Raw genomic sequence first — 17,538 nt, 5'->3', positions numbered from 1 at the left:
CCACAAAAAAAATGGACTGCTTTCTACCAGCTGGACTTTAACTGGCCTCCCTGGAAGCTCTTTCCTTTCATTAAACCCACTTCTAGGTACATGACAGTCTTCTGATTGGTGGGCTCTGCTAACTGATTATCTGGGCTACTTAGAAGCTTCTCATCTCATGTCCGTGTGTGAGGGGGTGTGAAGATAATAACTGGCACTGTCTGAAGAAATCACAATGAGAAACAGGACATCGTCCAGCCAGAGCTCCATGGGTACCTCAGTGTGCTCAGGAATTATATTATCAGCGTCATCCACCCCCGATGGACAGGTTTCACATCAACCAAACTCGAACAGACCTGCTGCTTAGACCACGAAAAATGAGGGTCACGGTGCATGGACCTGGCTGAGACGCAGCTGTGAACGCCCATGTACCTCTCCCTTTCCCACCGTTTCCAGGCTGCCCGATGGACAGGTGCATGTACAGATCCACAGACGGGCTGAACTCTGAGAGCCTGGAGCCAGACTGCCGGGGTTTGAATCCCAGCTCTGTGACCTTGGTCAAATCACTTACCCTGGCTCTCTGTGCCTCAATCCCCACATCTGTAAAATTGGGATCATAATCAACCCACCTCACTTGGTTGTTGTGCGGATTAAAGGATTAAAGTAGTGTCTGTAAAATGCTTAGAAAAGCATGTAGTGCACGTCAGGTGCTCAACAGACAGTGCCTGTGAAGCATGCTGCGCGAGCATGCTCAGCTGTGTCCAACTGGTTTGTGACCCCATGGCTCGCCCTCCACACTCCCGACCTCTGATCCACAGCCAGCCCTCCTCACCAAATGGGCTGAGGAGTGGGCTCGGGGAGTTTGGGAGACTAGGGGGACACGGGAAAACTTCCTTTGCCCAGGTACTGGCCACGCTCAGGAAGCGCCCAGGATGCTCAGCTCCGTGACGTGACGGCCCTGAGCACAGCGGGGCCAGGTCCCCTCATGAGCGCCCGCTGTGGCCCGGAGCGGCCTCTCCAGCCCCAGGACACAATATTAAGACATCCGTTTCCCCAAAGCCCTGAAGTGCACGGAGAATGAGGCCTTATCAGTAAAGAAGAGGACATTCCCTCCACCCCCTACACTTTTGCCCCATCTCTTAGCTGGCTGGTGGAGAAAATAGGAGTGTAATTACTGGGCCCACCCGAGCCCCAGCATGAATTAATTAGCCAAAATTGGTGCGGCTTAATGTTCAGGGTGACTGTACAGCGGCCTCATTCCGATGCTGCTGCTAAATTATGAGTACAGGAACTACTGACCCTCTTCAAATACTTTACCCATTTCTTAATTGGATCTTTCATCATAAAACCAGCTTTCCCTGTTTTAATTCCTTCGTAATTGCTAAAGACTGTAAAATGATGGCTTCATACCAAACAAGAGCTAAAGGTTTGTGCTCTTTTGAGATAACCACCATGCTATAACACTTCACATAACTTCTAATTCTCAGCATGCTACAAAGCAGGCAGTAGCATCTCTATTTTACACACAAGGGGGAAACTCAGAAAGAACTGACTCTAGTTGGCACGGCTAAAGGGGTAGCATGTGAATTCAACCCAAGTCAAAAACCTACCCTCCCTTCTACACCAACCAAATCGCCTCCCACTGATTAACGCACAGCAGCAGGTTCAATACTCAGGGAGTTCAACACATTTTTCTGCTTTAAGGTGCTCCAGGGACCACTTCTGTTTTATAAAGTCGTGGCTCACTGGTTTCTAATATTGGAAGAAAAGTCCAATTTTGCCATTGTTTGCACAGCAAGCCTGAAATTTTCACACTGAGATTACAGAATAAAAATAAGGTATAAATAACTAGAATAATTCTTCAAGGTACCCAGACATGGCAATGTGCTATCCTGAAGCACTAAACTAAGTCAGATTAAAGGACTGCCAGTTAAATCTTCCACAAACAGGAAAATGAAGACTTTTTAAAGGTGCAACAGCGCCACCTATGGCCCGAAAGGCTTTCTGTATAATAAAGGATTAAAAGGTTTTCACAAGTAGGAGACACAGAGCCTATAACTAAAAGCTTATATACTAATAGCACACAATGAATTCTGCTTCAGGGGAGGGAATGGAATTCAGTATTTAATCTGAAATTGTTAACATTCCTGAACATAAACAAAAGACACAGGCTCGTGGAAACTGATCTTAGAAGAAGAAGGAATCCAGCCCAGCCTCTTCGTCACAGGCGGGGAGACTGAGACCCAGACCCGTCCTTCCAGCGGTCAGCTGTAAAGCTCTGCACGTCCTCACGTCCTGCACTGGCTGTACCAGCTCCGTGTTCATGAAAAGCAGGTCTGCATGCTTCCACAAGCAGGTCATCTAAGTGTCTGGCAAAACACTTCCCAAAGAGTAGCAGTAGTGTAGTGAGATCGGTCAGTTATGTCTGACTCTTTGCTACTCCATGGACTATAACCCACCAGAATCCTCTGTCCATGGAATTCTCCAGACAAGAAGACTGGAGTGGGTTACCATTCCTGTCTCCAGGAGATCTTCCTGACTCAAGGATCGAACCTGGATCTCCTGCATTGCAGGCGGATTGTTTACCATCCGAGCCACTCCCAAAGAGTAGTTAACTACAAATCATACAATTTTGTTGAAATAAATCAAATATTTATTTATATGTTAAAACACTATGATCTCCACTTTTATTCTCTCTATAAAAGAAAAATGACAGATGTCAAATCAACATTTTGATTACTTAAAACCTATTAAGGGTACAGGAAAAAAATCAAAATTTTAACTACCAAAGAAATAAGCTTATTCTCTGAAAGTAATCAATAATGATTTTTCTAAGGGTCAGTGGCTGTGGTCAAATTCCTAGCAATTAAGCGATTCTAGTGAGCGACTTCACTTTCACTTTTCATTTTCATGCACTGGAGGAAGAAATGGCAACCTGCTCCATTGTTCTTGCCTGGAGGATCCCAGGGATGGGGGAGCCCGCTGGGTTGCCGTCTATGGGATCGCAGAGTCAGACAAGACTGAAGTGACTTAGCAGCAGCAGTGGATGATTACACAGCAATATGGATTATGAGTTGTAAAAAATGTATGTTCTGTACAAATAATCTTCAAGTTCTTCAGCTTTAGACAATTAAGGTAGTCCCTAGCTAAAGGAAGGCACTCATTTCATCAAAACTTCCTACTGCACTAAAAAAAGTAACTGAATCCTTGTCACTTTAAGTCACATTCATATAAAGTATATACACAGTGAATATGCATCAGTAATTCAGCTGATCCTTCTAAATTATCTGTCATTGTGACAGCAAGTTTTTACTGAACATCTCTTGGGTGCTTAGTACAAGGTGTCTGACTCAGTCAGACAAGGTAAACAACATTCTTCAAATTTCACAAATGAGGAAATATACTTAAGCCACAAAAAAGAAAAATCTTGCATATTCATCATAAGGAGAGAAAACAGTAAAAATTTAACTTTCCCTCAACACTCAGTGGTTTAATCCTTTCTTCCATACTACAGACTACATAAAACCAATTCAGTCTTTATACCTTTTCCTTGCAACAAGCCTCACTAGAGAAAAAGAGTGGTAGGTTTGCATGTTCAAAGCCCACTTCTCTTCTGCATTGTAATCACTTTCAATGGTTTGTTTTTCGTGCTTACAGAGTTAAGAAATCCTAACTTTTTAGGTCACTAGCTGAGAATAAAACATTTGCGAAAACATACGATTTTAATCTCTGCTGCTCTATCTTGTGTTCTCACCGGTATCTCTTCTTTGAAGGCCTCGTGAGGCTGAGATCACTAAAGCCGGTCATTTATGAACACACTGCAGTTTGGGAAGCCAGTCAACGGGAGGCTGATTAGAGGAGCAACTGAGGACGCACACTGTGGTCGGCCCAGCCTGGTTCCAGCCGCGAGTCTGCCCCTGAGAGCGGCGCGATTCGAACCAAGTGACTGAATCTGCTTAAACCTCAGTCCCTCGCCTGCAAAAAGGAGTTACTGATAACTACCTTGAAATACCTGCTATGGGGTAAAACCTCAGGAAGCAGTTAGCACAGCCTGGCTGGGGGGGGTGCCAAATGATTCCTGGCTGTTTTGGTGATGATGCTTGCTGTTAGTAATTTAAGCTAGTCCAAAAAGGAGGAATATTTGTAAGTCAATAAGCATTTCCTTTTGGACTGATTGTACAATGTCCTATTGATTTTTTAATAAGGCAAGTTTTGTCCATTAATTATAGGCTTAAACCAAGTTTTGTCCATTAATTATAGGCTTAAAGGGACAAGTCTCCAGAAAAACAATGAGTGGCCTCTAAACTCTGAATACAAGAAAGTGAAGTTTTGTCAAAAAAAAAAAAAATACAACAGAAGGAGAATTAAAGTGAAAAGAGGGACTATAGAATGCATTTTTAAACTAAACTCAATTTTAAGAGGGGGAAAAATCCCTTTTCTCAGGTGAAATCTTGAAAAGTACATAAAGCAGATCTGAGATGTCTAGAGTCTTTTAACTTTATTCATGGACTCATATCACCAAGTCTCAAAACTACTTGACAATCAACAATACTACTACTGATATATAACAGCCCCCAACATTTATCCAGGACTGGCTGGGGCTGTGCAAGTCCTCTCCACGTGCCTCATGTCTCATTCAGCCTTCACAAGGACCCACTGAGGGAAATACAACTACTATATCTCCCCCATCTCACAGGTAGGGAAACTGAGGCACAGAGATTAAACTGGCTCCAGGTCACATCAGCATTAAATGACATCTGTATTTTCGCTGCTTTGCTGGTGAAGGAGGAACCTGAGACAGAATTCAAGGAAGAATGTTAAAACAATCAGACTGTCTCACCTTCATCTCAAAGAGTAGGTCGGTAAACTCCTGGTGTGAGATGGGGCCACAAACTGAGTGATCTTGAAATCTGTATCCAAGATGAAGCAGCATGGACATGCATGCTCATGATATCAAATCCGTGCACAGCTCTGGACCCTTGACTGCCTGAAAGGCGGTGAAACCAACTCCCGTCTAAACAAGGGCAGCGTGGCTTTTCTGCTCTCATCCGAGCCTCACTGGGTGATCTCCTCAGACTGCCTCCAACAATAAAAAGTTCTCAAGTACTGCACACCATGCAGGGCTAAATAAAGTCTTTTCTCTACTGCAGACAGAGCAGTTTTCAGGTTTAAAACATTTTTTTGCCTTTATTCAGCAGGAGAGACTGAAAGATTACCCTAAAAGGTCTCTGGAATCTCACTAGTCACGTGAGTGGCACAGTCATACCACATTTTCTCTTCAAATCTCAGGGAAAGAATAAAACAAAAGGCATCCCCAGAGAGACAGCAGACTCTCTACAGAGAAGCGAAGACAGCTGTCCCCTGGGTTGGAGATTTAAGCACTGGGCCACTGGCTGAAATCCCGAAATCTTGTCGCAGAGGCAGCAGTTACAACAACATGGGAAAAACATAGGTGGTGAGCACCGACCAGAGGCGTCTCCAGTCAGAATCGGAACACAGGAAAGTGGGGAGCAGAGGCCTTCTAGACCTCAGATTTCATCACTTCACCTGCTTTACCCTCTTCTCTAGTGACTGAGACCTCACTAGACCCATGAATAACGGTCTGCTGAAGGATGATAAAACATCTTCGAGAGCCGTCACAGCTTTATCTAAGCAGTTTGACAAAGAACTCAGACCAAGTGGCTACACAGACTGACTCATAAAGGTGGTCTCCGCAGTCTTTGCTGGTGTCGGGGAAAATGGTAAAACTGAGGGGGAAAAGAAATGTAAGGCATTTCCCTTCCAATACTCATCAACAGTCATGGGGTTTTTCTTTGGGGGTTAAAAAAAAAATCTATGAAAATCTCACGGATCAAAAAAAAGCCTAGCAGCTTTATGTATAGCCTTGACCTCTGCATTCTCTGTTACTATCTCCGTGACCTGTGAGGTAGCACAACTACATCCTAAATGTTTACGGGAAACTCATTCATTAGGGGTCAAAAGGGTCAAGTTCACAGAACAAGTCTGCGGGTCTGCTCCTCCAAAGATGGTTTTTTACTCTCTCCATATGCCAACACAACATCAGCAAATCAAACTTCGCTGATTAAGAGAACTCCATCAACCAGAAAAAAAAAAAAAAAAACTGGTCCCTCAGTTGGCTGTTAAAATTGACAGCGAGGACTCCCTTCACCAAATATCCAGAAACTATGACAAGGACCCAGACACAGAACTTCAAAGTCAGTCTACCATGAAATTTCATGCAGCTGCTCCAGAGATCAACCCATCATTGCAATCCATTAATATCATTCGATAAGACTTCAATAAGATCAATACGTATCTTAACAGGATCAGAAGACAAGGTCTCATGTGCAGGATTTCTGACTCAACAGATGCTACTCTTTATTCAGACAGCAGGCAGGCTTCACTCAGAGGGGACTGTAGTGGATTGCTCCTGCTTAAGGACAGTCACGGGGCCTGGCAAGGGCAGGAGCGGAGCTCACCTGGTCGATGTCTGTTGGCCGCTTCTGCAGGAAGGGCGCTCCCCGGGAACCTGCGAGCTCCGGCTTTACCGCCAGTTCCACCAGGGTAGTGATAGATGACAGAGGCCGAACACAACCCTTCCAGGGCAGCTGGGCATTAAACAAAGGGTTCGGTTAATAAAGTTCGCAGCCCATCATTAGCCAAAAATTTACCCTAAGAATGATGTGAGCAGTTTGATGATGTGGAAAATGCCAGTTTTCCCCCAAAACACAGGTCAAACCTACAGATCGCTGGTTTTGTTACAAACAGGACCAGGGCCCCTATCATGTCTGGCGGGCCTGGGTCGAGGCTGGCAGCACAGAAAGTTCTCTCAAAGCTCAAGGTCTCACTGAGGGGCTGAACACGAGTGAAACAGGCCGTTCATTCATTCCTTTAACCAGCAGTCCAGTTCACACTGGGTGGCAAGCTCTCTGCTGGAGTTTGACACTGCAGATGGACAGAGCGGAAAGGGCCTCACATCGAAAGTATCCTTAAAACCGTACCAGTGGACCACGCAGGAGCAGAACACCCCTCCGCATCACTGATGCTGACAGCATCGACCCATCTGCAGCAAACACCTGGCAGGCCGTCTGCCCCTCGGAGGCAACTGGGGCTGCTGTGGCGTGCCCATCTTCCATTGCTGGAAGTCACACGCCAACAACATGGGCTGGGCCACCCGCCCCACAAGTCCTGTACAGTGTTTGTCTTTATCCAGCAGATCGGAGGTTCTCAAACTTTTTGGTCTCAGAACTCCTGGATGCTTTTTTTGTGCAGGTTACATCTACAGACACTTATCATGTTTGAAAATAAAACTAGAAAAAGATTTAAATATTTATGTGTTCAAACCTTTCAGAAAATAATAAGCCCGTTACGTGCTAAATTTCAATGAACAATAACTATGTTTCAAAATAAAAACTATGTGCTGGAAGGGTGACACTGTTTTGCATTTTTTACAAATTCTTTAATGTCTGACTGGAGACAAGTGTGCTGGATTCTCACACGTGCTTCTGTGGTCGATCTGCTGTGCCGTCACACGTCCCGGGGTCCCTGGGAGACCCCCCTGTGTGCTTCTGAGGGACCCAGAATGAAAAAGGCCACCAGTGGTGGTCCCCCCACTCCCGCCATCTTCACGGAACCCAACCAGCCATCCTCACTAGGTGGGTCGGGGGCCCAGTGGCATTCTCTGGGGGCAAGTGCCTAAGCTGCAGCCCTACTCCACCAGCCCGGAACAACTCGTTTCAGACCTCTCCTTCAAGGAGACAGGAAGACTCCCATTTGCCATCTCTCCTGCTTAGCCCTTTACTAGTTTCTCATTTTTTCCCCATCTGTTCCTTCTCTTTCCCTATCTCCTTTAAGAAGCCAAATTACAAAATTCAAGTCCATTTTAAAATTTACATTTAAATTGTAAAGTAAAAATTAAAAATAAAGAAAGAAATTTTTAAAAAAAAATAAAATTTACATTTAGTGTGTTCTATCCCTGTGTTAGTTGCTCAGTTGTGTCCAACTCTGTGCGAACCTATGGACTGTAGCCCACCAGGCTCCTCCATCCATGGGATTCTCCAGGCAAGAATACTGGAGTGGGTTGCCATTTCCTTCTCCGAGTGTGTCCTATGGGACACCACTAATCTTCTATTGAAGAACTTCGCTGCTTCCCTCTGACTTGTGTTTACTGTAAGTGGCTGACGGGCCCTCTTGACTGAGCTGCTGGCCTCTTCCAGGAAAGAGCCCTATTTCAGTCCTCACTGGCACTGCACTCATTTAACAAGCATTTGCAGAACACCTACAATGCGCTAGCTGATGGACACACACAGACCACACCTCCCACTCCCGCCTGCAGGAGACAGTCCCTGAAGGACAAAAACATGCTAACAGGCAGCCCCAGCATGGAAAGTAAACTCCGTGCAGACCGGGTTCTGTACAAGACCCACTGCACCCACTGCATGGAGGGGTCAGAAGAGGCTGTCCTTTGAAGCAGCTTTTTAAGGTTTTTTAGTTGAGATATAATTCACCCAGTCAAAAGTGTACGATTCAGCAGTTCTGTGCGTTCACTGCTGTGCAACCCTTGCCACTGTCTAGTCCCAGAATCTTTCCATCTCCTGCAGAGAAAGCCCACTCCCATCAGCAGACCCTCCCCATCCCCAACTCCCCCCTCCCCCGCATCCCCCTCTCCCAGCCCAGGCCACCAGCCATCTGCAATCCCGTCCTCTCTGCCTCCAGGTCTGCCTGCGCAGACATTTCAGATCATCAGAGCCATACACTGTGCGGCCTCTGGTGTATGGCTCCTTCTCCCTGACTCGTCCATGTCGTGCTGCCATCCCTATCTCACTGGTGCTTACGTCTGAACAGTGCCCCACTGCGTGCACGCGCCACATTTTGCTCACCCGTTCATCAGCTGACCTACAGATGAGGCTCTGAAGGATGAGTGGAGGAGGCGACTAACGTGGGGAGTGGCCTTCTAAGCAGAGGGCAAGATGTGCTTTAAAAAACTGTTGTTCAGTCACTCGGTCGTGTCTGACTCTTCGTGACCCCGTGGACTACAGCCCACCAGGCCCCTCTGTCTGTGGGGTTCTCCAGGCAAGAACACTGCAGTGGGTTGCCACTTCCTCCTCCAGGGGATCTCCCCGACCCAGGGCTCGGACCCATGTCCCCCGCAACTCCTTCCCCGGCAGAAGGACTCTTTACCACTGAGCCACCAAGGAAGCTTTAAAAAATAAAGAAAAAGCAACAAGCAAGTTCGGTGCATCTTAGAGTTTCCATCCTGGATCCAGCAGGACAGAGATGCAGGCACGACTGGGAAAGGGCGCGCGGAAAGGCGAGGCGGTCACCCCGAAGACTTCCCACTGCAGCCCGCTCAGCAGACAGCTTCCCCGCCCTCACCCTATGTTTCTAGAGCCATTTTTCCAAGGTGTTCTCCTTTCCCGAGTATCAGTTGCTACCACGGCGTACGTGATCATCTTCAGCAGGCCCTCTTACCTCCAAGCCACAGGAAGTCATTCACCGAGCGGAGCAGTTCCACCGACATGTGGTAATGGACCAGGGAGTCCTGCAGCATCCCGGCCTGCAGGCACAAGTCCCCCACGTGCTTCCGCATGCGCCCCTGGCACCGCTTCTTGTAATGTCTGAAAGGTGAGGTGAATGGAAATCTATCACTGCTAATGCCCGGATTCGGCCCCAAAAGCACGCTGGCTAAGCACTATTCATCTCTCTCACTACAAAAAAACGCTAAGAAGGCAACTTTAGGCTCTACAGTTGAAAGCCAGCCACCATCATTGCCAGTATATCAGCCAAGTTATTTTCTAAATGCAATAGAGTACATGTATTTCATGTGGATAATATTAGAGGAAGCTTCTTTTCAAATTTTCCAATCATAACATTACCACAAGAAAGTTTGTTTCAGCCTTTTAAAAAAATCAATTACCTTCCACTTTCTTAATGTCAAACCTATTATTATTTTATAAAGAGAGCTGTGCTGCATATTACAAGCCAACTATTTGGCTTTTGCAAACAAGACCTTTATCTTCACGAGTTCAGAGCAAGCTTTAATGATGCTTTGAGTGGTGGGGCCCAGAACACTCACTAACAGCTCTTTAAATATTGGCAAGGATGTGCTACTATTTAATGCAACAGCTTCTAACTCCGTATCAACTCAGAAACCAGAGAAACCATACCAATATCTCACTTCACCATTTTAAATATTCCCGTTCTTTTGAATATTAAATTTCTTTAAAGATAAGATTTCTTCTCAAGCAAAACAGCAGCTATATTAAATTTCCTCTCACCAAGAAAGCAATCTGATCAAGAACTAAAAACCCCTATGTTAGTCCAAAAGATGTGAGGCTTCTGGCTAAATGAATGTACAGATCCCAAGACAAACTTAAATCCCGTCCTCTCCAACTCTGGAATGGAGCTTTCTGTTCCCAACGTTGGCCAAACTAAGATCATCACATAAGGCAGAGGAGAGAAGAGGAACGTGAGCCTGACCCCCACCTGTCTGCCAGGACAGCCCCCCCCGACAGGCCTCCCCCGAGGAGGGTGCTACACCTACCCCGTCCACCAGCCCCCAGCAGACCCGCATCGCCCCACCCGTCACCTCAACGGCCCCTCCTGGGTTCCAACGCCCCTCCCGCTCTGGAGCACCCTCACCTCCACCCTGCAACACACACACACACAGACATCTAGAGGGGCCTCACCTCCACCCTGCAACACACACACACACCCAGAGGGGCCTTCCCAAAGCATGAGTCTGGTTAGGTTCCCCCCACTTCAAAGCCTTGCAAGCCTCCCCAGTACAGCTCCAGCCCCCCTCCTCTGCCCCCTGCCCTCCCCAGCCACCCCAGTGACCCCAGGGGCCTGGCTCTTCTGCCAGGCTACTTCCCACTGGCCGTAGGGCTCATTCTGACTCAGTTTTTAGAGGAAAAGGAAGCCTTCCCTGCCTCCAGCCTCTGCACCTGCGGGGCCTCTCCCTCCCAAAGGTGGGCGGCGCGAGGCCCATTCCCCGCGGTGTCTCCTATTCTAACCAGAGAAGGATGCAGCCTCCGAAGGCACACTCGCCTCCTCCGCTCACATGACTGTGGGCTTCTAACACACAGCGGCTTACAGACCCCACCACGACAGTGACTCAACAGATTCTGAATTACACTTTTTCTTAAGAGACTTTACTCCTTTCCTGTTAGACTAAAATTTGCTTTAAAGCATCCTGTCTTAGCTCTCTGAACAAAGTAGATTATTACATCTCTGTACAAACTTACAAAGGTGCACGTCTGCTGTAGCAAAATATAGCCCAGGACAGTTTCAAAAATAAACAGTGAAGTCACTGTGATCAGAAAGAGCTGGCTTTGAAAATACAGGATTTTTACAAAAAGAAGTCATCTAAATATGCTTACGGTATTTCATATAAAGTTTATATGATGTAACACAACAATATAAAATATTTTGAATTATATAAAAATAGAATGAATCCTATTATTTGAGAGAAAGTCTCCAAAATGCCATAAAATTCTAGCATAGACAGACATAAATTATTTCACTCTTGGAGTGCTGTGTGCCCCAAGACTGGGTCATCTCGAGATTACGAGCAATCCTGTTCATAATCCTTTGAAAAGACAGTGGGAAACAGAGAAAGGAATGAAGGCAATTCTATTTCTAGTCAGCTATGCCGTGGGCAACCAAAATATTTTACGCCAATTTTGGCAGAATTCACAATATAAGCTTTCTCGTTAAAATTCTTCCAAAAAGACATGGATCCTTTCTTTCTTCATGGATCATTTGAAAATTATGTCAGGGTTTTTTTTTTTTTTTTAAGTCTTTCTGGAAGTTCAGAGTTATTACAAACACATTATTAGCATTCTTACAGTGTGTGACCGCTGCTCATGGATATGGAAAAACAGAACATACAAGCAAACAGTATGACAAAGAAAAACACAACATGAAGCCACAGCAGCAAATAAATGTGAAGTTAATGCAAAATGCAAATATTCAAAACAGGTCGTAATTTGTTGTAAATTTTAAAACTAATGGTGACTTTTAAAACCATGAGCAACAGACCTTAGGCAAAAATGTGAATATGCTCTAAATACTTCAAAGAACGACTCATGTTATTTCCTTATTCTTAACGAGTTATTAACACTAGGGCTAAAGGAACTGGAATTTAGGATTGATAGAAAAATTAATAACAACCCAATAAGCCCTCAGTCATAAAGGCCTCAAATCAATCACGGCTAAAGCACAGCCACAGAGCTGCCGGCCTCCCCAGATAAAGGGAGATGCTTCCTTTCTGGAAGCACCTAACACAGCCGTCAACACTGCCAAGGAGACGCTCACACCGCACTGAACACTAAGGACGTGACTAAAGTACACTGCGTGATTCCCGTTACTTCTGATCAGAAAGAGGAAGAACATGTGTCATATTTGTGCAATCTGGGTACTATTTACATGGCTCGTAGTACATTCTAATCCAAAGTCCAACTTACTTGCAAAGAAACTACATATTCAAATCCAAAGAGAAACCAGAGCTGCTCAACCACACTTTGCAACTAAAACCCAAAGGAACTCTGATGAAGGTAATCTCTTATTGCTTTTGGTATTATATAGTTTTACAAGCATTTGCATAATTAAGTGACCGCTACAGCCCATGATTCTGCACTAGAATATTAGGGGCTGAAAAAGCCTAGATTACGTGCACTGTGTAAATGCAATCACACCACACTGACAGGCACCCCTTTGGTGGAGCTGAAGTTCCACAGTGGACAACTCTACACCATGCGTGCTGAGTCGCTTTAGTCGTGCCTGACTCTGTGCGACCTTGTGGACTGCAGCCTGCCAGGCTCCTCTGTCCATGGACAGCTCTGACTAGAACATGAGAAAGGCAGAGTTCTGTACTCGATTTCAGATGCTGCGTGGGCCGTTAACCGACACTGCATCTCACCTTACGAAATGTGAACATCAATAGTTAACGTCGGTTTTCTCCATCTGAACTCCTTTATGCTAACACTAGATGTTAAACCCTCGCTCCATAAGGAGGGCCCCAGCCCACCCTGCAGAAGAGTTCGGTTCTGTTGAGGAAAGCTGATCAAGGGAGGCCTGGACAGTTTCCACCACACACTCAGAATGGTCGAAGGATGACTGCACCTGTGCGTCCTTTGCAAGCATGTCATCACCCGAGGAGCAGGACCAACACCTGTCTCTGGGATGCAAAGCACATTGGTGCTGCCCAACCATCAGACACGGCTGAGCTTCGTGAGACAGACCTGCAGCCCCCAAGTCTGAGGCTTTCTCTGAGAGGCTCCAAACTGGTCCACTTGGCCCTCCAGACACAATAGGGAGGTAACAGGATCAGGAGAGAGAACATGCCCTAGCTGAAAAGGCCCGAATCCCGCTCTAGCATTCACTAGCCCTGTGATGCTGACCTGGTGGCTTCACCTCTCTGAGAATGCTCCACGCTCTGCAAAAGGGGGCTGCCACCCCCACCTCGGATGGCATCCATGTGGCGTGAATGGAATATGGGGGCAGGGGAGCGCCTGACATAGAACCTGCTAGCTTCCCTCCCCCGCCTTTCTCCCCTTTTAAACTGGCATACTCCCTCTAACAAGTATCAAGCCTCTGGGACAGACTGTCTTATTCATCTTTGAATCCACCACAGTAGGATCAAAAAAGAACTGCTTCCTCCATAGTAACTATCAGTGTTCTTAAGAGATCTGGGTTTAAGTCTATTTTGAGAGGAAAGACTATTCCCGAACCACCCAACCATCCTTCCGCACGGCAGCCCCTCCTCCCAGCGTGCACCCTCTCCATCCTCAGATCCTCAGTGTGAACTGCTCGTGCCCACTGGACCCACCGGGGGCTCCACACCTCCGCAGGCCTTCCTCCCCGCCCCAAGCGTGAATGTGACCCACCTTCTCTGCCCTCCCACGCCACTCCAGCTCCAGCTTCCTCCATCCGCTGCCAGAGGATCCTCCTAAGATGCACATCTGTCTTTCCCTTCCGACTTCTTTAAGGGGCTGCCCCACCTCCCAGGCCCTAAGGGTAAATGGCAGCTGCTGCTAAAACCCCAAACACCGCAGAAAGAAAGCGAAAGTGAAAGTCGCTCAATCATGTCTGACTCTTTGTGACCCCATGGAATATGCAGTCCATGGAATTCTCCAGGCCAGAATACAGGAGTGGGGAGCTGTTCCCTTCTCCAGGGCATCTTCCCAACCCAGGGATTGAACCCAGGTGTCCCGCATTGCAGGCAGACTCTACCAGCTGAGCCACCAGGAAAGCCCACCACACAAAACCTCCATGGCCCAGGCCTTCCTCCAACCTCGTCACAGCCCTGGAGCTTCAGCCCACACTCTCCTGACGCTCTCCCACATTCATGGCTGTAAGCACACGCTGAAACCGCCAGCCCCATGCATGCCTCGAGTCCAGCTCTGCCACCTGAGCCCCGGGCTCTTTGAAACCATCGCCTGAATGTTGACTGGCTTCTGAAAAACACATTTACCACTTACTCTGGAACCCAACCACCAGCAGGTACTCCCAGTTTCAGTAACGGTCTCAAACTTCCATTCTAGCTAACAGCTCCAGGACATGCCCAGCTGTTGGAGTCAAAACCCTGACGTCACATTTGACTTCCCCTGTCCCTCACCCAACCCCTGCACCATCATCGGTCCTGCCATTTCTATCTCAAAGTATATCTCAGCTCTGGTTCCAAGGGTCCCGGACCCAGCCAGCTCACAGCAAGTGTGTGCTGAGTCACAGTCCTCCGAAGGGTGCTCCCTGAAGGGTGCTCCCTGAAGAGGGACGTGTTCCCTAGCACCGGCCACCTAGGAAGGCACTTGAGTCTCTTACAGGAGGTCCAGGAAAAAGGACTCGTGGTTCTCCCACGGTCTGAACTTTGAAGGGTCCATGGTCTGGGAGAGCCCCTGGTTAGCGGGCACACCCGCCAGTGAACAGGTAAGAGTGCAGGAGCCGAGGCAAGGCTTGGGTCACTGCCATCCCTGGGCCCTGAGAGCCACAGGAAAGGCCCTGCGTCCAGGGCACTGCCAAGCCATCACAGAATCCCACCCTGCGTTTCCCAACCACATGGCCTCGACCTGTCCTTGCCACACTTCCTTCTGTTCTGCAGCCCCCTACCCCAGGATGGGTTGGACCCTTTCAGGAATCTGGCCTGTCTCAAGTGAGACAAAGTCAACAAAAAATGAAAGTGTCCACATTTGGACCAGACCCTTGAAGGAGAAACAAGGCCTCCTGGCCAGCACAGTGGTGGCAGCAAAACCCTTCCCCAGGAGGTGAGATGACCAGGGCGAGAACGCAAGGTCCTCGATCAGCCAAGGCACCTCCCTTCATAGCTGACCATGTGTGCTGGGGGTCCACCACCACCAGTTAATGACATGCCCATCAGTGGTGGCCATGAGCCTCAACAAATACACAACCAGCTATTTCTTACTGACATGCATTAAAAGTAAAGGCTGGTGCAGGTTGGGCCTGTCCATCTGCTAAGCTAAACCACAGACCTGGCTAAAGCAGAGAGGAAGCCGTGGTCACCTGTACAGGTCCTTGTGCTCACCAGATCCAAAGCAGCTAGCAATTTAGGAGAAGGACATATTTCCCTGATCCCCCGGAAAACTCTCCTTACAAAGACAAATGCCCTTTAGCAGACTAGCCTCTGCCTCTTCATGACGGAAAGTCACTGGGACAAAGTAAATGGTACAAGCAATGTGAGAGCGAAAGAAAACCCGGTGACTGCTCCCTCCAGCAGCATCCCTCCACAGCCAGCTTCGTCCAAGGCGGGCGTGTCTTCACCGGCAACTGCTGGCCAGTAAGCACCGTCATGCATACGCAGCGACAGCCAAGAATCGCGTGCCTGGCATGTTTATTTGAAAGCCTGGGTCAAGCAAGGTGCAGCAGACTTTGTCTTTCCAAGTTAAAATATGCCAGGAAAAACCCCTCGCAGCCACTTAAATCAACTAGCATCTCACTTCCTCAAACCAAAAAAAAAAAAATTACCAAGGGCTCATTTGTCCCCAAATGTGAGACCAAACAGGTTCCCCAAAGCAAAAATTTGGACAGCTATCTAAGGCCAGTGGGTTATGTGCTAAAAAAGCAAAAAGAATTAGAAAATAAAACAATGACCGGGATGAGACATGGGTCAAGGCAGCAGTTAGGTTTCTGTTTTCTAAAGCGATCAGGCGGTGAGGAGGCAGCAAAGGGGGAGTCTGGCTATATCCAGGGCAACCCGTGCACAGCCTACCTTTTCAGACCCAACAACACACTCACAGGGCGGTATGAGAGAAAAAGAACAAAGGAAAAGAAAAGAAAGAGGAACAAGCGAAAATTAGAAACACACCAGAACAAAAACAACTTTGACAGCATGTTCAAGAACTGACGTGGGCTCTGATGAGGCCAGGGGCACCTGTGGACCGCCAGTAAACGCCCCCGCGCCCTCCCACCCGCGGCTCCCGGGAAGGCTGGGCCTGTGGCTGGAGGCACCGGCTGCAGAGCCTGTCCACGAAGTCAGAGAGGTCCGTGCTTCAGACCAAAACTCCACCTACACTTGGACATTTCCTTCCGAGCCACAAAATTCGATCCCTCAGGCGGGACTCTTTCTGTCACTCCTACCAGGAGCTGTGGGAGAGAGTGTGCTCTGGGCTGTGTTCCTGAACTGAGTCACTGTTTTGAAAATGAGGCGACTGAGACTCGTGGTGGCAACAAGGGACACACAGTGACTGGAGGTAAACGCTTCCGCTGCGCTTGCTGGTGCCATTATCTCACCGGAGTCCATGTGACAGCTGAGTGTCTATGGGGCCAGTGAGAGCCAAATAGACCCACCGGGAGGGAGGTTTCATTCGCTGCTGACTTTCTGGCACTCGGAGGCTCTGCATAAACACCTTGGGACAGGACTGCATAAACACCTTGGGACAGGACTGGCCACCATGTGCCAAGCACGTGTCCTGAATTGAGTTCCTCCCACCAGACTGAGCAGAGATCTCAAGAAGCCAAAACAGGCATTCTCAACATTTCGGCCTGCAGACCGTTGGGTCCGCAACCTCAAGAAGTTGATAATCAAAAATGTCCCTTGGGGCCTCATGTGGCAAGGAGAAGGCAGAGGTCAAGGGGTCGGGGCCCCCAGCTTCAGTCACTCACCCACGAGTCTGTCCTGCTGATGCCACAGGCACTAAGATTTGGGGAATGCAGGTACACACGCAGGCCCACCTTGTCAGGGACCATTACCTCGGCACAGACCCCGCCTGACACTTGGGGCTCAGCAAGCGTGACAGGTGAGTTGAGAGGCCGGCAGGAGTGGGTCTAGTGGGTCTAGTGGGTCTGGTGGGTCTGAGTGGGTCTGGTGGGCCTGGTGGGTCTGAGTGGGTCTGGAGGGTCTGAGTCAGTCTGGTAGGACTGAGTGGGTCTGAGTGGGTCTGGTGGGTCTGAGTGTGTCTGGAGGGTCTGAGTGGATCTTAGTGGGTCTGAGTGGGTCTGGAGGGTCTGAGTGGGTCTGGTGGATCTGAGTGGGTCTGGTGGGTCTGAGTGGGTCTGGAGGGTCTGAGTGGATCTTAGTGGGTCTGAGTGGGTCTGGAGGGTCTG

The 17,538-nt window shown here is 48.0% G+C and overlaps 1 protein-coding gene across 4 annotated transcripts in view; it reads right to left on the bottom strand.

Moving 5' to 3' along the window:
- The window catches only part of TRAPPC9 (trafficking protein particle complex subunit 9), a 383,632-nt gene that overhangs the window by 357,839 nt on the left and 8,255 nt on the right, over positions 1 to 17,538 (bottom strand). For 2 of the 4 annotated variants that reach the window (XM_040261741.1, XM_040261743.1), the window contains exons 3-5: positions 16,205 to 16,225; positions 9,451 to 9,596; positions 6,459 to 6,587 (exon numbers count right to left, since the gene is read on the bottom strand). In XM_040261741.1, the coding sequence (XP_040117675.1) occupies positions 6,459 to 6,587; positions 9,451 to 9,596; positions 16,205 to 16,225 (296 nt within the window). The remainder of the gene's footprint in view (positions 1 to 6,458; positions 6,588 to 9,450; positions 9,597 to 16,204; positions 16,226 to 17,538) is intronic. The other 2 variants (XM_040261742.1, XM_040261744.1) reach the window with 1 other exon arrangement.

This window comes from Oryx dammah, unplaced genomic scaffold, assembly GCF_014754425.2.
Source record: "Oryx dammah isolate SB20612 unplaced genomic scaffold, SCBI_Odam_1.1 HiC_scaffold_19, whole genome shotgun sequence".
In the NCBI taxonomy this organism is placed as follows: Eukaryota; Metazoa; Chordata; class Mammalia; order Artiodactyla; family Bovidae; genus Oryx; species Oryx dammah.
The sequence above is the reverse complement of the archived record's forward strand: the minus strand, read 5'-3'. Positions and strand labels throughout refer to the sequence as shown.